Source organism: Scyliorhinus torazame, chromosome 18 (assembly GCF_047496885.1).
Source record: "Scyliorhinus torazame isolate Kashiwa2021f chromosome 18, sScyTor2.1, whole genome shotgun sequence".
NCBI lineage: Eukaryota > Metazoa > Chordata > Chondrichthyes > Carcharhiniformes > Scyliorhinidae > Scyliorhinus > Scyliorhinus torazame.
The window spans coordinates 167,139,345-167,161,347 of record NC_092724.1 but is presented as its reverse complement, the minus strand read 5'-3'; the positions used below and the strand labels follow the sequence as shown (position 1 = coordinate 167,161,347).

At 51.0% G+C, this 22,003-nt stretch overlaps 1 protein-coding gene across 5 annotated transcripts in view; it reads left to right on the top strand.

Moving 5' to 3' along the window:
• Window positions 1-22,003, top strand: part of abcc3 (ATP-binding cassette, sub-family C (CFTR/MRP), member 3) — a 146,932-nt gene that overhangs the window by 96,243 nt on the left and 28,686 nt on the right. The window contains exons 1-2 of one of the 5 annotated variants that reach the window (XM_072483868.1): window positions 16,909-16,965; window positions 18,735-19,048. The exons of 3 other annotated variants lie outside the window; for them this stretch is intronic. In XM_072483868.1, coding sequence (XP_072339969.1) covers window positions 18,779-19,048 — 270 coding nt within the window. In that variant the 5' untranslated portion in view covers window positions 16,909-16,965; window positions 18,735-18,778. One more of the 5 variants, XM_072483869.1, reaches the window with a different exon arrangement.

The following is a 22,003-nucleotide window of genomic DNA, read 5'->3' as shown; positions in this document are numbered from 1 at the left end:
TACAGTCAGTAACACAGGGTGCTGGGGCAGAGGGGTTACTGAGTGACAGTGTGAGGGAGCTGGATTAACATCAGTAGAGATACAGTCAGTAACAGGGTGCTGGGGGGAGAGGGGTTACTGAGTGACAGTGTGAGGGAGCTGGATTAACATCAGTAGAGATACAGTCAGTAACACAGGGTGCTGGGGGAGAGGGGTTACTGAGTGACAGTGTGAGGGAGCTGGATTAACATCAGTAGAGATACAGTCAGTAACAGGGTGCTGGGGGAGAGGGGTTACTGAGTGACAGTGTGAGGGAGCTGGATTAACATCAGTAGAGATACAGTCAGTAACACATGGTGCTGGGGCAGAGGGGTTACTGAGTGACAGTGTGAGGGAGCTGGATTAACATCAGAGACACAGTCAGTAACACAGGGTGCTGAGGGGAGAGGGGTGACTGAGTGACAGTGTGAGGGAGCTGGATGAACATCAGTAGAGATACAGTCAGTAACACAGGGTGCTGAGGGGGAGGGGTTACTGAGTGACAGTGTGAGGGAGCTGGATTAACATCAGTAGAGATACTGTCAGTAACACAGGGTGCTAGTGGGAGAGGGGTGACTGAGTGACAGTGTGAGGGAACTGGATTAACATCAGAGACACAGTCAGTAACACAGGGTGCTGAGGGGAGAGGGGTGAATGAGTGACAGTGTGATGGAACTGGATTAACATCAGAGACACAGTCAGTAACACAGGGTGCTGAGGGGAGAGGGGTGACTGAGTGACAGTGTGAGGGAGCTGGATTAACATCAGTAGAGATACAGTCAGTAACACAGGGTGCTGGGGGAGAGGGGTTACTGAGTGACAGTGTGAGGGAGCTGGATTAACATCAGTAGAGATACAGTCAGTAACACAGGGTGCTGGGGGAGAGGGGTTACTGAGTGACAGTGTGAGGGAACATGGATTAACAGTAGAGATACAGTCAGTAACAGGGTGCTGGGGGAGAGGGGTTACTGAGTGACAGTGTGAGGGAGCTGGATTAACATCAGTAGAGATACTGTCAGTAACACAGGGTGCTGGGGGAGAGGGGTTACTGAGTGACAGTGTGAGGGAACTGGATTAACATCAGTAGAGATAGAGTCAGTAACACAGGGTGCTGGGGGAGAGGGGTTACTGAGTGACAGTGTGAGGGAGCTGGATTAACATCAGTAGAGATACAGTCAGTAACACGGTGCTGGGGAGAGGAGTTACTGAGTGACAGTGTGAGGGAGCTGGATTAACATCAGTAGAGATACAGTCAGTAACACATGGTGCTGGGGGAGAGGGGTTACTGAGTGACAGTGTGGGGAAGCTGGATTAACATCAGGAGAGATACAGTCAGTAACACAGGGTGCTTGGGAGAGGGGCTACTGAGTGACAGTGTGAGGGAGCTGGATTAACATCAGTAGAGATACAGTCAGTAACAGGGTGCTGGGGGAGAGGGGTTACTGAGTGACAGTGTGAGGGAGCTGGATTAACATCAGTAGAGATACAGTCAGTAACACAGGGTGCTGGGGGAGAGGAGTTACTGAGTGACAGTGTGAGGGAGCTGGATTAACATCAGTAGAGATACAGTCAGTAACACAGGGTGCTGGGGGAGAGGAGTTACTGAGTGACAGTGTGAGGGAGCTGGATTAACATCAGTAGAGATACTGTCAGTAACACAGGGTGCTGGGGGAGAGGGGTTACTGAGTGACAGTGTGCGGGAGCTGGATTAACATCAGTAGAGATACAGTCAGTAACACGGGGTGCAGGGGGAGAGGGGTTACTGAGTGACAGTGTGAGAGAGCTGGATTAACAGTAGAGATACAGTCAGTAACACGGTGCTGGGGAGAGGGGTTACTGAGTGACAGTGTGAGGGAGCTGGATTAACATCAGTAGAGATACAGTCAGTAACACAGGGTGCTGGGGGAGAGGGGTTACTGAGTGACAGTGTGAGGGAGCTGGATTAACATCAGTAGAGATACAGTCAGTAACACAGGGTGCTGGGGGAGAGGGGTTACTGAGTGACAGTGTGAGGGAGCTGGATTAACATCAGTAGAGGTACAGTCAGTAACACAGGGTGCTGGGGGAGAGGGGTTCTGAGTGACAGTGTGAGGGAGCTGGATTAACATCAGTAGAGATACAGTCAGTAACACAGGGCGCTGGGGGAGAGGGGTTACTGAGTGACAGTGTGAGGGAGCTGGATTAACATCAGTAGAGATACAGTCAGTAACACTGGGTGCTGGGGGGAGAGGGGTTACTGAGTGACAGTGTGAGGGAGCTGGATTAACATCAGTAGAGATCCAGTCAGTAACACAGGGTGCTGGGGGAGAGGGGTTACAGAGTGACTGTGTGAGGGAGCTGGATTAACATCAGTAGAGATACAGTCAGTAACACAGGGTGCTGGGGGAGAGGGGTTACTGAGTGACGTTGTGAGGGAGCTGGATTAACATCAGTAGAGATACAGTCAGTAACACAGGGTGCTGGGGGAGAGCGGGGTTACTGAGTGACAGTGTGAGGGAGCTGGATTAACATCAGTAGAGATACAGTCAGTAACACAGGGTGCTGGGGGAGAGGGGTTACTGAGTGACAGTGTGATGGAGCTGGATTAACATCAGTAGAGATACAGTCAGTAACACAGGGCGCTGGGGGAGAGGGGTTACTGAGTGACAGTGTGATGGAGCTGGATTAACATCAGTAGAGATACAGTCAGTAACACAGGGTGCTGGGGGAGAGGGGTTACTGAGTGACATTGTGAGGGAGCTGGATTAACATCAGTAGAGATACAGTCAGTAACACAGGGTGCTGGGGGAGAGGGGTTACTGAGTGACAGTGTGAGGGAGCTGGATTAACATCAGTAGAGATACAGTCAGTAACACAGGGTGCTGGGGGAGAGGGGTTACTGAGTGACAGTGTGAGGGAGCTGGATTAACAGTAGAGATACATTCAGTAACACAGGGTGCTGGGGGAGAGGGGTTACTGAGTGACAGTGTGAGGGAGCTGGATTAACATCAGTAGAGATACAGTCAGTAACACAGGGTGCTGGGGGAGAGGGGTTACTGAGTGACGTTGTGAGGGAGCTGGATTAACATCAGTAGAGATACAGTCAGTAACACGGGGTGCAGGGGGAGAGGGGTTACTGAGTGACAGTGTGAGGGAGCTGGATTAACATCAGTAGAGATACAGTCAGTAACACAGGGTGCTGGGGGGAGAGGGGTTACTGAGTGACAGTGTGAGGGAGCTGGATTAACATCAGTAGAGATACAGTCAGTAACACGGGGTGCAGGGGGAGAGGGGTTACTGAGTGACAGTGTGAGGGAGCTGGATTAACATCAGTAGAGATACAGTCAGTAACACAGGGTGCTGGGGCAGAGGGGTTACTGAGTGACAGTGTGAGGGAGCTGGATTAACACCAGTAGAGATACTGTCAGTGACACAGGGTGCTGGGGGAGAGGGGTTACTGAGTGACAGTGTGAGGGAGCTGGATTAACATCAGTAGAGATACAGTCAGTAACACAGGGTGCTGGGGGAGAGGGGTTACTGAGTGACAGTGTGAGAGAGCTGGATTAACAGTAGAGATACAGTCAGTAACACGGTGCTGGGGAGAGGGGTTACTGAGTGACAGTGTGAGGGAGCTGGATTAACATCAGTAGAGATACAGTCAGTAACACAGGGTGCTGAGGGGTAGGGGTTACTGTGTGACGGTGTGAGGGAGCTGGATTAACATCAGTAGAGATACAGTCAGTAACACGGGGTGCTGGGGGAGAGGGGTTACTGAGTGACGTTGTGAGGGAGCTGGATTAACATCAGTAGAGATACAGTCAGTAACACAGGGTGCTGGGGTGAGGGGTTACTGAGTGACAGTGTGAGGGAGCTGGATTAACATCAATAGAGATACAGTCAGTAACACAGGGTGCTGAGGGGGAGGGGTTACTGAGTGACAGTGTGAGGGAGCTGGATTAACATCAGTAGAGGTACAGTCAGTAACACGGGGTGCTGGCGGAGAGGAGTTACTGAGTGACAGTGTGAGGGACCTGGATTAACATCAGTAGAGATACAGTCAGTAACACGGTGCTGGGGGAGAGGGGTTACTGCGTGACAATGTGAGGCAGCTGGATTAACAGTAGAGATACAGTCAGTAACACAGGGTGCTGGGGGAGAGGGGTTACTGAGTGACAGTGTGAGGGAGCTGGATTAACGTCAGTAGTGATACAGTCAGTAACACAGGGTGCTGGGGGAGAGGGGTTACTGAGTGACAGTGTGAGGGAGCTGGATTAACATCAGTAGAGATACAGTCAGTAACAGGGTTCTGGGGGAGAGGGGTTACTGAGTGACAGTGAGGGAGCTGGATTAAAATCAGTAGAGATACAGTCAGTAACACAGGGTGCTGGGGGAGAGGGGTTACTGAGTGACAGTGTGAGGGAGCTGGATTAACATCAGTAGAGATACTGTCAGTAACACAGGGTGCTGAGGGGGAGGGCTTACTGAGTGACAGTGTGAGGGAGCTCGATTAACATCAGTAGAGATACAGTCAGTAACACGGGGTGCTGGGGGAGAGGGGTTACTGAGTGACGGTGTGAGGGAGCTGGATTAACATCAGTAGAGATACAGTCAGTAACACGGTGCTGGGAGAGAGGGGTTACTGAGTGACGGTGTGAGGGAGCTGGATTAACATCAGTAGAGATACAGTCAGTAACACAGGGTGCTGGGGGAGAGGGGTTACTGAGTGACAGTGTGAGGGAGCTGGATTAACATCAGTAGAGATACAGTCAGTAACACAGGGTGCTGAGGGAGAGGGGTTACTGAGTGACAGTGTGAGGGAGCTGGATTAACAGTAGAGATACATTCAGTAACACAGGGTGCTGGGGGAGAGGGGTTACTGAGTGACAGTGTGAGGGAGCTGGATTAACGTCAGTAGTGATACAGTCAGTAACACAGGGTGCTGAGGTGGAGGGGTTACTGAGTGACAGTGTGAGGGAGCTGGATTAACATCAGTAGAGATACAGTCAGTAACACACGGTGCTGGGGGAGAGGGGTTACTGAGTGACAGTGTCAGGGAGCTGGATTAACATCAGTAGAGATACAGTCAGTAACACGGTGCTGGGGGAGAGGGGTTACTGAGTGACAGTGTGAGGGAGCTGGATTAACATCAGTAGAGATACAATCAAAGACCCACTAATGTGATTTTCTCTTCTGAAAAATTGAATTCAGTGATGTTGCTGACAGTGGGGCTGCCTCTTGTTCTTCTCTCTGATCTAATCTTTCTGTTTTGCTGCTGTCAGTGTCTGTGAATCATCTCGTTTTACCAACACAAGTTGTTCATTGTAGTCTGATGTGACCATCACTTTCCGGCTGGGAAGTAACTGCAAAATAAATGTGAGGCTGCAGAGTTGTGCACATGTTGTCTGAGTGTCAGCTTGGTCCATGTGTGACTCCCAAGAAGTGTACCACCCCACTGCCCACCCCACCCACCCCACTGCCCACCCCACCCACCCCACTGCCCAGTCCACTGTCCCCCCACTGCCCAGTCCACTGCCAGCCACCTACCCCACTGCCCAGCCCAGTGCCCAGGTACCCACCCCACTGCCCAGTGACCCACCCCACTGCCCCGCCCACTACACAGGTGCCCAACCCACTGCCCAGTCCACTGCCAGCCACCTACCCCACTTCCCAGTCCACTGCCAACCACAACCCCACTGCCCAGCCCACTGTCAGCCACCTACCCCAGTGCCCACCCCACTGCCCAGTCACCCCACTCCTGTCCAGTGTGTCAGTGTGTGTGCGCGCGAGGGTAATGCTGTCTCCCAGTCTGCACTCCACTCCTGTCCAGTGTGTCAGTGTGTGTGTGTGTGTGCGAGGGTAATGCTGACTCCCAGCCTGCACTCCACTCCAGTCCAGTGTGTCAGTGTGTGTGTGTGTGTGTGTGCGAGGGTAATGCTGTCTCCCAGCCTGCACTCCTCTCCTGTCCAATGTGTCTGTGTGTGTGCGCGAGGGTAATGCTGTCTCCCAGTCTGCACTCCACTCCTGTCCAGTGTGTCAGTGTGTGTGTGTGTGCGAGGGTAATGCTGTCTCCCAGTCTGCACTCCACTCGTGTCCAGTGTGTCAGTGTGTGTGTGTGTGCGAGGGTAATGTTGTCTCCCAGCCTGCACCCCACTCCTGTCCAATGTGTCAGTGTGTGTGTGCGAGGGTAATGCTGTCTCCCAGCCTGCACTCCACTCCTGTCCAATGTGTCAGTGTGTGTGTGCGAGGGTAATGCTGTCTCCCAGTCTGCACTCCACTCCTGTCCAGTGTGTGTGTGTGTGTGTGTGTGTGTGTGTGCGCGAGGGTAATGCTGTCTCCCAGTCTGCACTCCACTCGTGTCCAGTGTGTCAGTGTGTGTGTGTGTGCGAGGGTAATGCTGTCTCCCAGCCTGCACTCCACTCCTGTCCAGTGTGTCAGTGTGTGTGTGCGAGGGTAATGCTGTCTCCCAGCCTGCACTCCACTCCTGTCCAATGCACAAATTCTGCTGCCCTCTGACCGAACAAACCTGTGACTGGCCGGGTGTACTGGGAGCCCTAAACATTGGTCACTGGTGCCTAGGGGGAAGGGGCTGTGCACAACCTGCAGGTGAGTGCGAGGCAAAACCATCAGACCATGATTCCTTGGCAATAAATCCTGACCTGTGCGCAGAGAGTGTGAGATGTGCATTTCCATAATATGTCCTGCAAAGTCTGGGTCTCTGTGCCGACAGGATATTGTACCCTGTGTGATACACAGACTGTCTCTGTGCCGACAGGATATTGTACCCTGTGTGATACACAGACTGGGTCTCTGTGCCGACAGGATATTGTACCCTGTGTGATACACAGACTGTCTCTGTGCCGACAGGATATTGTACCCTGTGTGATACACAGACTGGGTCTCTGTGCCGACAGGATATTGTACCCTGTGTGATACACAGACTGGGTCTCTGTGCCGACAGGATATTGTACCCTGTGTGATACACAGACTGTCTCTGTGCCGACAGGATATTGTACCCTGTGTGATACACAGACTGTCTCTGTGCTGACAGGATATTGTACCCTGTGTGATACACAGACTGGGTCTCTGTGCCGACAGGATATTGTACCCTGTGTGATACACAGACTGTCTCTGTGCCGACAGGATATTGTACCCTGTGTGATACACAGACTGTCTCTGTGCTGACAGGATATTGTACCCTGTGTGATACACAGACTGGGTCTCTGTGCCGACAGGATATTGTACCCTGTGTGATACACAGACTGTCTCTGTGCCGACAGGATATTGTACCCTGTGTGATACACAGACTGTCTCTGTGCCGACAGGATATTGTACCCTGTGTGATACACAGACTGGTTCTCTGTGCTGACAGGATATTGTACCCTGTGTGATACACAGACTGGGTCTCTGTGCCGACAGGATATTGTACCCTGTGTGATACACAGACTGGGTCTCTGTGCCGACAGGATATTGTACCCTGTGTGATACACAGACTGTCTCTGTGCCGACAGGATATTGTACCCTGTGTGATACACAGACTGGGTCTCTGTGCTGACAGGATATTGTACCCTGTGTGATACACAGACTGTCTCTGTGCCGACAGGATATTGTACCCTGTGTGATACACAGGCTGGGTCTCTGTGCCAACAGGATATTGTACCCTGTGTGATACACAGACTGGTTCTCTGTGCTGACAGGATATTGTACCCTGTGTGATACACAGACTGGGTCTCTGTGCCGACAGGATATTGTACCCTGTGTGATACACAGACTGGGTCTCTGTGCTGACAGGATATTGTACCCTGTGTGATACACAGACTGTCTCTGTGCCGACAGGATATTGTACCCTGTGTGATACACAGACTGGGTCTCTGTGCCGACAGGATATTGTACCCTGTGTGATACACAGACTGGGTCTCTGTGCCGACAGGATATTGTACCCTGTGTGATACACAGACTGGTTCTCTGTGCTGACAGGATATTGTACCCTGTGTGATACACAGACTGGGTCTCTGTGCCGACAGGATATTGTACCCTGTGTGATACACAGACTGTCTCTGTGCCGACAGGATATTGTACCCTGTGTGATACACAGACTGTTTACTGAAACAAACGGCACCAACTGATCCAATCCAATGTTTTCAAAAGGACTTCTTCTAACTTTCTGTTTTAACCTTTTAGTCCAACAATGTGTGACTCTCTCACTCTGTGTGTCTCTTTGTGTCTGTCTCTCTGTCTTTCTGTTAATGTCTCTCCCACTTGGTTGGTCTGTCTTTGTCCATCTCTCTCAGTCTGTCTCTTTGTCTGATTAATTCTCCCTCTCTATCTCTCTGGTCTTCGCTTCAGTCTCCGCTCTATCTCTCGCTCTCTCTCTCTCGCTCTCTCTCTCTCGCTCTCTCTCTCTCGCTCACTCTCTCTCGCTCACTCTCTCTCGCTCACTCTCTCTCGCTCCCTCTCTCTCGCTCCCTCTCTCTCGCTCTTGCTCTCGTGCTCTCGCTCTCTCTCTCTCTCGCTCTCTCTCGCTCTCTCTCGCTCTCTCTTGCTCTCGCTCTCTCTCGCTCTCTCTTGCTCTCTCTCGCTCTCTCTCTCGCTCTCTCGCTCGCTCGATGGATGATTGTTTAAAACTATCTCAGTTGGCGAAGTGTTTTCTGAAATAAATGATTGCTCAGCAAACCCTTTCCCTTCTGACAACTGGGAACTGCGCTCCGAGCCAAGGGGGTTTGGAGATTCACCCGGTTAAACTCCTCTGAGCGGTGGGTTAGCACTGCTGCCTCACGGCGCCGAGGTCCCAGGTTCGATCCCGGCCCCGGGTCACTGTCCATGTGGAGTTTGCACATTCTCCCCGTGTCTGCGTGGGTCTCATCCCCACAACCCAAAGATGTACAGGGTAGGTGGATTGGCCACGCTAAATTGCCTCTTAATTGGAAAAAATGAATTGGGTACTCTTAAATTTTAAAAAAGAATTCCGGTATTCTGTGAATTGTGTTCCAGGGAACCTTGGAGATTTTACCGATCCTGGATGTGTAAATGTTTCAATTACGTGTCTGAATGTAAAAGGTTTGCTGTTGATGAGTTACGTTGGGGGTTTATTTTGTGAAAGAATACCATCCTCCTTTGCACACAGATATCTGAACAGAATTTGGTCTGGGATGACATTCTCCGTTTGCAAGCTGTCAGGTCTCCACCTTGGCAACGCTGTGACAGAGAGCTTTTCAATCGAGAGGGACATGAGCTCTGGTAGAAGAGGCAGATAAATCAGAGAGGAACCCCCCCCCCCCGCCATCCCAAATCAGGGGGAGGTGCCTGTCAATAAGACAGGTGCACAGGTTCTAGTGGCATTCATGCCTTCCTGAAATGGGTAGATTGGTGTAGGGGAGGCCTTTCAGTGCTTTCTGTTTCAAATGGCAGGTGAAGGAATGGCTCCCACATGTGAGCAACGCATTTCGCAAATAGTCTGAGCAAATACTCTGGGTGGCACAGTGGTTAGCACTGCTGCCTCACAGTGCCAGGGACCCGGGTTCAATTCCGACTTTGGGTCACTGTCTGTGTGGAGTTTGCACGTGCTCCCCGTGTCTGCGTGGGTTTCCTCCGGGTGCTCCGGTTACCTCCCACAGTCCAGAGATGTGTAGGTTAGGTGGGTTGGCCGTGATAAATTGCCCCTTGGTGTCCATCGGTTAGGTGGAATTACGGGGATAGGGCGGAGGAGTGGGCATGGTAGGGTGCTCTTTTGGAAGGTTGATGCAGACTCGATGGGCCAATACCCTCCTTCTGCACTGTAGGGTTCTATGTTCTATGAATTGCCCCACAAAAGGTGATCTCATTGAAATAGATTCTGAGAAGGTTTGACAGAGCCAGTGCCCTGACCAGAGAGATTGGCCATTTTGAACTAATGAGAAGTTCCTTCACTCACAGAGAAATCCTTATCCCAGAGAGCTGCAAATGCTCAGCTGTTGAATATATTCAAGGCAGAGATTGCTAAATTTTTGGATTCTAAGGGCATGAGCGATATGAAGATTAAACAGGCGGTAAGGCTGAGGTAAAAGATCAGCCATGATCTTACTGAAGGGGGGAGCTGGCCAGGCCTGAGGTCGCTCCTGCAGGAAGACAGTCAGCATGTAAATCACCGGCTGACACAGTCCCATCGAGTAGATCAGGTTCAACAATTCCCCCTGCTGCATCCTCCCCACTCCAGCAGTACAGACAGAGCAGAGACGCTGCAAACTCCTCTGCCCCGTGTAGCCAAGCCGCCATTCCTGGCGAGAGCGGGCTTGAACCAATAAGAATCTTTGTTTCAAAACAATTTGCTACATGACATTTGTAAGAAGTGATTCTTACCTCAGGTTGGTTTGGGGTGGGGGGGTGTTGTTGAAAGCAAAACATTAAATCCACAAGACCAACTTTAGGAAAAGAAAATGATATTGGGGCAATTGTTCCCTACATGGTGATAAAAGAGTGGGTTAGGGCGGATGGACAGAAGGTATTTCCTCTGGTGGAGGAAAGCAGAACAAGGGGACAGAATCTTTAAAATTCGAGCCACTACGTTCAGGGTTATGTCAGGATGCAGTTCTCCCCAAGGAGCGGTTAAGTCTGGCAGTCACATGGAGCTGCCAAGACTGAGATTGATGGGGAAAGGAATGAATGGATATGAAGAGGCCTCGAGGGAAAGTTTCTCCCAAATCTCAGCTTGACTGATGTAAGCAGCGCCGCAGACAGCTGGCAATGTGGTGCCACGCATCGTGCTATTGCACGGGCTGTGGACGTGGGGAGCATGGTCCAAGAATGCAGGATGGAAGTTTGCGTGCTGACGCGTCCAACCTAATATCAGAGGGGAAAGAATTCAGAGAGCTGAGTGAGGGGGAAAAGCTTAAAATTGGGACTCGGGCAGCAGAACAGGGAATGTGAAGGAGAACCTTTTTTAAAAAATCATTCTCTGGGTGTGAGTGTTGCTGGCTTTTGTTGCCCATGGATGGTGAGGTGAGCCACCTTGTTAAACCACTGGTAACAGAACGGGTCAAAACTGAGTGGTTTATAGTTCAGTCAACCCATTAATGTGTGATCGGAATCATCAGAAAGACCCCGAGACTGGGGAAGAATAACGGGTTAATCAATGTCCTCTATGGAAATTCACAAGTCGCGTTATTATTATAATCTTAACAACTTCACAGTCAATTTTACTGAGGCCAGCCAATTATTTTTAAATGTTATTTTAACTGCCATGCTGGAATTTGAAGTCATTCTCTCTGGATTACTAATCCAGTGGCAGAACCATAGGGTGGCACAGTGGTTAGCACTGCTACTTCGCAGCGCCAGGGTCCCAGGTTCGATTCCGGCTTGGGTCACTGCCTGTGCGGAGTCTGCACGTCCTCCCCGTGTCTGCGTGGGTTTCCTCCGAGTGCTCCGGTTTCCTCCCACAGTTCAAAGATGCGCAGGCTAGGTGGATTGGCCATAATAAATTGCCCCTTAGTGTCCAAAAGGTTAGGTGGGGTTACGGGGATAGGCGTGGGCTTAAGTAGGGTGCTCTTTCCGAGGGCTGGTGCAGACTCAATGGGCCGAATAGCCTCCTCCTGCACTGTACCGTACTCCATCTAATAGAGGTATTCAAACTGCTGGAAGGTTTTGAGAGGTAAATGGTGAGAGGTCACCCCCTGGTGGCTGATGAATTTCATACGAGGGGCACAGACTGGGGATTTTATCACTGGGCTACATTAGGAAAGAAACATTCAAAGAAGTAAGCCAGAAGCCATAGGAGCAGACGTAGGCCATTCGACCCATCGAGTCTGCACCGCCATGCTGATCTGATATAATCCTCAACTCCAAAGACACCACTGAAATATGTGGTTGTCGTGGTGAGATATTCAAATAGGCGTGTAGTGTTAATCAGATGTAAAACAGCTTATTGACGGTCTCTGCATGAACAGTTCAGTCATTTTTAGTCCAGATTATGTTCTTCCGCATTAAAATGGTGATGATAAGATTTGATCGTACAGAATTAAAAAGTAGGGGAGTTATACTAAGCCTGTAACAATCCTTGGTTAGACCACATTTTTATTTATTCACACAGGGTAGGTGCCTGGCCCAGCATTATAGCCCATCCTGAAGGTGTTGGTGACCCACTGCAGTCCATGTGGTGTCCATGTGAAATTGGAGCAGGAGGAGGCCATTCGGCCCCTCGAGCCAGCTCCAACATCCATCCTGGTCCTGGCTGATCTGTTTTTTTTCAGATTACACATTCCCACCTAACCCCCGATAACCTTTGATTCCCTTTCCTAACAAGAATCTATCTACCTCCCCATATAAATATCCAGTGGCCCGCCCCCACCCGCTTCTGAGACAGAGTCGTACAGCTCTGAGAAAATGGGCGCGATTTACCGACCAACCCGCTGCCTCTGTTTCTCGGTGGCAGGGGCGGCACGACAGCGGGATTGACTGCCCCACCCCCCTCGTCAGCGAGAAACCCGTGTGCCGTTGGTGGGACTGGAATGTGCGGCCAGCATGAACAGCCAGTAAATCCACCCCATATTTCTCACCGTCTGTCCGAAAAGAACAAGCCCTAATTTTAAAACAGTGACCCCTAATTTTTTAAAATAAATTTAGAGTACCCAATTTTTTTCATTTTTTCCAATTAAGAGGCAATTTAGCGAGGCCAATCCACCTACCCTGCACATCTTTGGGTTGTGGGGGTGAAACCCACGCAGACGCGGGGAGAATGTGCAAACATCAAACCCGGGTCCTTGGGGCAGTGAGGCAGCAGTGCTAACCGCCGCCCTCAGTGACCCCTAGTTGTGGACTCGCCCACAAGAGGAATCATCCTTTCCACATCCCACTTGTCAATACCATTCGAGGTCCTATATATTTTTCAACCAAATCACCCCCCTTCGAAACCCCAGTGGAAACAATGCCAGTCTGTCTAATCTTTCCTCATAAGACAACCCGCTCATTCCGGGTCTCATTTGAGGCCAGGAAGAGATCAGCCAAGATCTGATTGAATGACGGAGCTCGACGGGCTGGACTGCCCATATCTGCTCCTCATTCCTATGGGCTGTTTAGCACAGGGCTAAATCGCTGGCTTTGAAAGCAGACCAAGGCAGGCCAGCAGCACGGTTCAATTCCCGTACCAGCCTCCCCGAACAGGTGCCGGAATGTGGCGACTAGGGGCTTTTCACAGTAACTTCATTTGAAGCCTACTTGTGACAATAAGCGATTTTCATTTCATGTCCAATTCCTCTTGTAATACAGGGAAACATTCCATTAGGCTTCTTAATTACTTGCTGAAACCTGGAAAATAACTTCTTGTGATTCGTGTACTAGAACACTCAGATCCCTCTGCACCTCGCAGTTCTGCAGTTGCTTTCTGTTTATGTGATAATAACAAGTGTAGGTACACCCACTGTGCTGGTAGAGAAGGGCTCCATGATTTTGACCCAGTGACAGTGAAGCTGTCACATGCAGGTCTGGCCACCATATTAGAGGACACAGAGGCACTGAGAGGGTGCAAAGAATATTTACTGAGATGATACCAAACACGTGAGAGTTTACATATCAGGAAGAGTGACAGGTGAGAATGTGGAACTCGCTCCACAGCGAGTGGAGTGAATAATATTGATACATTTAAAGGGATTCTAAACCAGCACAAGCGGGACACTGGAACAAAGGATTGGGGGAGGAGATTCACAAACATAGCACAAGAATCAAGTGCAGCAGCAGAATGGACTGATTTGGCTGAAGAGATGTCACCCCCATATCATCATTTAACAGGGAGTTTGAGAATGGTCAGAAAAGGAGGAATGTAAAGGGGTCTGATGGAAAGATACAGAAATGGGATTCCAGCAGATAACTTGTTGAAGAATTATAATTGGTGAAGTTCCAAGGGATTCAATGACCTGCTATGCTGTAGTTCAGAAATTAAAAAGATATTAAATTCTCTCTCTCCCCTTCAAACACTCCCAGGACAGGTACAGCATTGGGTTAGATACAGAGTAAAGCTCCCTCTACACTGTCCCCATCAAACACTCCCAGGACAGGTACAGCACGGGGCTAGATACAGAGTAAAGCTCCCTCTACACTGTCCCCATCAAACACTCCCAGGACAGGTACAGCACAGGGTCAGATACAGAGTAAAGCTCCCTCTACACTTTCCCCATCAAACACTTCCAGCACAGGTACAGCACAGAGTTAGATACAGAGTAAAGCTCCCTCTACACTGTCCCCATCAAACACTCCCAGGACAGGTACAGCACGGGGCTAGATACAGAGTAAAGCTCCCTCTACACTGTCCCCATCAAACACTCCCAGGACAGGTACAGCACAGGGTCAGATACAGAGTAAAGCTCCCTCTACACTGTCCCCATCAAACACTCCCAGCACAGGTACAGCACAGAGTTAGATACAGAGTAAAGCCCCCTCTACACTGACCCCATCAAACACTCCCAGGACAGGTACAGCACGGGGTTAGATACAGAGTAAAGCTCCCTCTACACTGTCCCCATCAAACACTCCCAGGACAGGTACAGCACGGGGTTAGATATAGAGTAAAGCTCCCTCTACACTGTCCCCATCAAACACTCCCAGGACAGATACTGCACGGGGCTAGATACAGAGTAAAGCTCCCTCTACACTGTCCTCATCAAACACTCCCAGGACAGGTACAGCACGGGGCTCGATACAGAGTAAAGCTCCCTCGACACTGTCCCCATCAAACACTCCCAGGACAGATACAGCACGGGGCTAGATACAGAGTAAAGCTCCCTCTACACTGTCCTCATCAAACACTCCCAGGACATGTACAGTACGGGGTTAGATACAGAGTAAAACTCCCTCTATACTGTCCCCATCAAACACTCCCAGGACAGGTACAACACGGGGTTAGATACAGAGTAAAGCTCTCTCTACACTGTCCCCATCAAACACCCCCAGGACAGTTACAGCACGGGGTTAGATACAGAGCAAAGCTTCCTCTACACTGTCCCCATCAAACACTCCCAGGACAGATACAGCACGGGGCTAGATACAGAGTAAAGCTCCCTCGACACTGTCCCCATCAAACACTCCCAGGACAGATACAGCACGGGGCTAGATACAGAGCAAAGCTTCCTCTACACTGTCCCCATCAAACACTCCCAGGACAGATACAGCACGGGGCTAGATACAGAGTAAAGCTCCCTCTACACTGTCCCCATCAAACACCCCCAGGACAGATACAGCACGGGGTTAGATACAGAGTAAAGCTCCCTCTATACTGTCCCCATCAAACACTCCCAGGACAGGTACAGCACGGGGTTAGATACAGAGTAAAGCTCTCTCTACACTGTCCCCATCAAACCCCCAGGACAGGTACAGCACGGGGTTAGATACAGAGTAAAGCTCCCTCGACACTGTCCCCATCAAACACTCCCAGGACAGATACAGCACGGGGCTAGATACAGAGTAAAGCTCCCTCTACACTACTCTTCAAACACTCCCAGGACAGGTACAGTACGGGGTTAAATACAGAGTAAAGCTCCCTCTAATCTGTCCCCATCAAACACTCCCAGGACAGGTACAGCACGGGGTTAGATACAGAGTAAAGCTCCATCTACACTGTCCTCATCAAACACTCCCAGGACAGGTACAGCACGGGGTTAGATACAGAGTAAAGCTCCCTCTATACTGTCCCCATCAAACACTCCCAGGACAGGTACAGCACGGGGTTAAATACAGAGTAAAGCTCCCTCTATACTGTCCCCATCAAACACTCCCAGGACAGGTACAACACTGGATTAGATACAGAGTAAATCTCTCTCTACACTGTCCCCATCAAACACCCCCAGGACAGGTACAGCATGGGGTTAGATACAGAGTAAAGCTCCCTCGACACTGTCCCCATCAAACACTCTCAGGACAGATACAGCATGGGGCTAGATACAGAGTAAAGCTCCCTTTACACTGTACTCTTCACACACTCCCAGGACAGGTACAGTACGGGGTTTGATACAGAGTAAAGCTCCCTCTAATCTGTCCCCATCAAACACTCCCAGGACAGGTACAGCACGGGGTTAGATACAGAGTAAAGCTCCCTCTACACTGTCCCCATCAAACACTCCCAGGACAGGTACACAACGGGGTTAGATACAGAGTAAAGCTCCCTCTACACTGTCCCCATCAAACCCCCAGGACAGGTACAGCACGGGGTTAGACACAGAGTAAAGCTCCCTCTATACTGTCCTCATCAAACACTCCCAGGACAGGAACAGCACGGGGTTAGATACAGAGTAAAGCTCCCCTCTATACTGTCCTCATCAAACACTCCCAGGACAGGTACAGCACGGGGTTAGGTACAGAGTAAAGCTCCCTCTATACTGTCCCCATCAAACACTCCCAGGACAGGTACAGCACGGGGTTAGATACAGGATAAAGCTCCCTCTATACTGTCCCCATCAAACACTCCCAGGACAGGTACAGCACGGGGTTAGATACAGAGTAAAGCTCCCTCTACACTGTCCCCATCAAACACTCCCAGGACAGGTACACAACGGGGTTAGATACAGTAAAGCTCCATCTACCAGTTGTACATAAATGAGAGTTGAACCCAGGTGGAATGGGAGAAACCAGGTTTGTTTGGTGCTTATTTAGAGCCTGCAATGGTAAATGAAGGCAGTAACACCCGTTTCTCGTTCAACAGGCTTTTTGTCCTACACTGAATCACAGCTGCTGTTTGCATTCTGCTGTATCCGTGCTTCCTGCATCCTGCATGCCCGCCTGCTTAATCAAACTCTGCACTGTCCTGCACATTATTTTGAGCTGACGCCGGTTGGACGAATTCTGAACCGTTTCTCTCAGGACATGGAGACGATTGATGATCGGATCCCAGCATGTTTGGAGGACCTGCTGCTGTGCTTCTTCGAAGTCCTGTCTACCATCCTGGTGCTGGCTTACTCCATTCCGCTCTGTCTTCTGCCCTCTGTTCCAATCGCTTGCCTGTACCTTTCCCTTCAGGTATTAGGGATGTTTAGTGAGACGCGGGCCCTGCTCAGGGTCCTGTCCAATAGATATACTTTCATTGGTTAATCCTCTAACTGTAGCACACAGAATTTAGGATAAAGCCAGGCTTCACCTGCAGCCTCTGTGTGGTTTGGTGACCCAGCAGTCGGAATGGATGCTGGGGCTGAGGTAAGAGAGGCAGAGTGCATCGAGAACCAGAACCCAACACAACGCACTAGTTTCAGAGAATGAATCCCGTGGCTCAGAGTGAAAATAAATGCTGTGTTTATTTTGAACAGTTGTCGTCACAGCTCCACTTCTTAAATAATTTTTTTCCACCTTGTTAATCTCTTGCCCTTTGAACGGGTCCCAGTATCTAACACAGCGCCATTACTGACCTGGTCCCAGTTTGCCCCGAGATACCTGACTTGTGAGTAAACCTGCCCCCAGGAGGCTGGAGGTGGGGTTGTGTGGGAGGGAGGAACAGCAGCCCCGAGTTACCTGACTTGTGAGTAAACCTGCCCCCAGGAGGCTGGAGGTGGGGTTGTGTGGGAGGGAGGAACAGCAGCCCCGAGATACCTGACTTGTGAGTAAACCTGACCCCAGGAGGCTGGAGGTGGGGTTGTGTGGGAGGGAGGAACAGCAGCCCCGAGATACCTGACTTGTGAGTAAACCTGCCCCCAGGAGGCTGGAGGTGGGGTTGTGTGGGAGGGAGGAACAGCAGCCCCGAGATACCTGACTTGTGAGTAAACCTGCCCCCAGGAGGCTGGAGGTGGGGTTGTGTGGGAGGGAGGAACAGCAGCCCCGAGATACCTGACTTGTGAGTAAACCTGCCCCCAGGAGGCTGGAGGTGGGGTTGTGTGGGAGGGAGGAACAGCAGCCCCGAGATACCTGACTTGTGAGTAAACCTGACCCCAGGAGGCTGGAGGTGGGGTTGTGTGGGAGGGAGGAACAGCAGCCCCGAGATACCTGACTTGTGAGTAAACCTGCCCCCAGGAGGCTGGAGGTGGGGTTGTGTGGGAGGGAGGAACAGCAGCCCCGAGTTACCTGACTTGTGAGTAAACCTGCCCCCAGGAGGCTGGAGGTGGGGATGTGTGGGAAAGTGATAATTAGCTTCCCGCACGATTTGTGTTGAAACTGGGTTTCAGCAGATCTCGTGCTCCAGCCTTTTGTGTCTGACTCATTTCACTCTCGCCATCTCCCTCTATTCATCCCTCTTCCTCCTCCCTCTATCCCGACAAGCACAATACATCACGTCATTGTCCACCTTCTTCACCACCATCAACTCATTGAGAGGGAAATGTATTTTTCAGTTTGTTTGTTGAGTGTGAGCCAGACTTTGGTGATGGGAACAGGGCAGCAGTCGGGCCCTTTTGTTAGGCCCCTGTTTTCAGCAGGCTTCTGTAGTGTTGCTGGAGAGTGAGTAATTGGGGGAGTTAGGGGCTTATTCCATTTGCATGCCTGAATCTTTACTGGTGTGCTTAAACTCCCGAGCCGGGGATATCTCTCCCTCCTAATCAAGATCATAAAAACACCCATCGGGTCATTATCACATTGCTGTTTGTGGGATCTCGCTAGTTAACTGCGTGTTTCCGACATTATCACTGGCTGCACTTTAAAAAGTACATCACTGGCTGTGAAGTACTTTCAAACATTCAGGGGTTATATAAAAGGATTATATAAACGCAAGTCTTTCTTGCTTTCTTTCCCTCTCCCTGATGCATGTGGTTTTGTGCGCCTTGTATGTTCTGTGTCTTTTCATTGTTCTCCCTCTTCTTGTACAGGGCTCTTCATATTTCTGACCTGTTGTCTGAGCCGGGCATTCTGTATGCTCAAGGCCTCAAGGTTGATACACGGCAACATGCTTGACCATGTATTCTGTTGTTCTCTGTCCTTCTTCGAATCGACTCCCACTGGGAGGTTACTGAATCGCTTTGGGAAAGATATGGATACGATTGATGTCAACATTCCTGAGAACATTGACGTATGGATCCGTTGCCTCTTGTACACACTCGTAGTTCTGCTCATTTGCTGTTCATTGAGTCCAGCCTTTCTCCTAGTGATTGTCCCTTTGCTGGTCTGCTATTGGCTGGTTCAGGTAAATAACACGGTGCTCTCAGCTGGCGGGATTTGGGAATCACACCGAGAGAATTTGGGTAATTAAACATAGACATAGAACATACAGTGCCATTCGGCCCATCAAGTCTGCTCCGACCTACTTTGGAAACTAAGGGCAATTTAACATGGCCAGACCACCTAACCTGCATGTCTGTGGGAGGAAACCGGAGCATCCGGAGGAAACCCATGCAGACACGGGGAGAACGTGCAGACTCCGCACAGACAGTGACCCAGCGGGGAATCGAACCTGGGACCCTGGAGCTGTGAAGCCATAGTGCTAACCACTGTGCTAGCGTGCTGCCCAGATTTGCTGTGTTTTAAGTGAATTGTGCTTTTCAGAGTGATCCTGCTGCTCTCTGTGGGATGAGGGAGGAGGCCATCTTCCAGTTCACTCCCCACCTCCTCTCTACAGATTAACTCCAAATAGTGTTTGACCCTCCCCCAGCATCACAAGTTAATTGTACCTGAGCTCTACCTCGATCCTGCCATTGGGAAAGGAAAATCTCTGGTCACCTCCACACGGCCTCAGTGGCCCCAATCCCTGACTGGGAAGATTTAAAATCTGCCCTTTCCGGGTGAAGGTCTGTGGGTGGCAACACCAGCTTGAATCAGTAATTACAGAGACAGGGAACCGATGTTCCACATAAACTCTGTGACCCTCCCCAGACTAGTGTCCAAACGCCTGAACAAACTCCTTTAACCAACCTCAGCTATCCATCAGAACACAGACATTTTGCTTAATAATTATCTGCAACTTGCAACAAGCAAATGGTTAATGTTGTGGGCGTGAATATCTCTCTCTGGGTATGAGTGACTATCCAGACATGTCTGTGTGATTGGATACTTGCCTGTTTTTAACAGCAGTATTATCAAGACCATTCAACTTGATTCCTCGGAATTGTTCCTTCTAAACTCCAAATGCTCTGTCCTATCCTAGCCATTCTCTCCCTTCAGTTGGTCGCACAAAATTCCAGGCTGACACGCCGATGTAGTACTGAGGGAGTGCTGCACTGTCAGAGGGTCAGGACTGACGGAGTGCCGCACTGTCAGAGGGTCAGTACTGAGGGAGTGCTGCACTGTCAGAGGGTCAGTACTGAGGGAGTGCTGCACTGTCAGAGGGTCAGTACTGAGGGAGTGCTGCACTGTCAGAGGGTCAGTACTGACGGAGTGCCGCACTGTCAGAGGGTCAGTACTGAGGGAGTGCTGCACTGTCAGAGGGTCAGTACTGAGGGAGTGCTGCACTGTCAGAGGGTCAGTATTGAGGGAGTGCTGCACTGTCAGAGGGTCAGTACTGACGGAGTGCTGCACTGTCAGAGGGTCAGTACTGAGGGAGTGCCGCACTGTCAGAGGGTCAGTACTGAGGGAGTGCTGCACTGTCAGAGGGTCAGTACTGAGGGAGTGCTGCACTGTCAGAGGGTCAGTACTGAGGGAGTGCCGCACTGTCAGAGGGTCAGTACAGAGGGAGTGCCGCACTGTCAGAGGGTCAGTACAGAGGGAGTGCTGCACTGTCAGAGGGTCAGTACTGAGGGAGTGCTGCACTGCAGAGTGTCAGTACTGAGGGAGTGCTGCACTGTCAGAGGGTCAGTACTGAGGGAGTGCTGCACTGCAGAGTGTCAGTACTGAGGGAGTGCTGCACTGCAGAGTGTCAGTACTGAGGGAGTGCTGCACTGTCAGAGGGTCAGTACTGAGGGAGTGCCGCACTGTCAGAGGGTCAGTACAGAGGGAGTGCTGCACTGTCAGAGGGTCAGTACTGAGGGAGTGCTGCACTGACAGAGGGTCAGTACTGAGGGCGAGACGCACTGTCAGAGGGTCAGTACTGAGGGAGTGCTGCACTGTCAGAGGGTCAGTACTGAGGGAGTGCCGCACTGTCAGAGGGTCAGTACAGAGGGAGTGCTGCACTGTCAGAGGGTCAGTACTGAGGGAGTGCTGCACTGACAGAGGGTCAGTACTGAGGGCGAGACGCACTGTCAGAGGGTCAGTACTGAGGGAGTGCCGCACTGTCAGAGGGTCAGTACTGAGGGAGTGCTGCACTGTCAGAGGGTCAGTACTGACGGAGTGCTGCACTGTCAGAGGGTCAGTACTGAGGGAGTGCCGCACTGTCAGAGGGTCAGTACTGAGGGAGTGCTGCACTGTCAGAGGGTCAGTACTGAGGGAGTGCTGCACTGTCAGAGGGTCAGTACTGAGGGAGTGCTGCACTGTCAGAGGGTCAGTACTGAGGGAGTGCTGCACTGTCACAGGGTCAGTACTGACGGAGTGCTGCACTGTCAGAGGGTCAGTACTGAGGGAGTGCCGCACTGTCAGAGGGTCAGTACTGAGGGAGTGCTGCACTGTCAGAGGGTCAGTACTGAGGGAGTGCTGCACTGTCAGAGGGTCAGTACTGAGGGAGTGCTGCACTGTCAGAGGGTCAGTACTGAGGGAGTGCTGCACTGTCACAGGGTCAGTACTGAGGGAGTGCCGCACTGTCAGAGGGTCAGTACTGAGGGAGTGCTGCACTGTCAGAGGGTCAGTACTGAGGGAGTGCTGCACTGTCAGAGGGTCAGTACTGAGGGAGTGCTGCACGTTTTGGATGAGATTTCAAACCAAGGCTCCTGTCTCCTTGGGTGGGTGTAGAAGATCTCATGGGGCTATTTTGAAGTGGTGCAGGGGAGGCTGGTGAATTAGGACCCAGCAAAGGGTGGTTGTTGTTGGGCGTCGTGCTCCAAAACCGGGCTCCCCTTTGCTGAGGCCGCCACACTTTATTTGGCAGTCTCCCCGCACAGCAGGGCTCGTCAACCATTTGTAAAACACCCAGAGGCAGAAAGAGGCCCTAAATCTTCAGTGGCTCAGTTAGACTCCACGTAAGGTGGTCATTTGTGATCTTTCCTACCTCTCGGAAAATGGTCTCCCCTTCCCATCCTGTCGTTCAGGCTAGTAAAATTCAGCCCATTGTTTCACA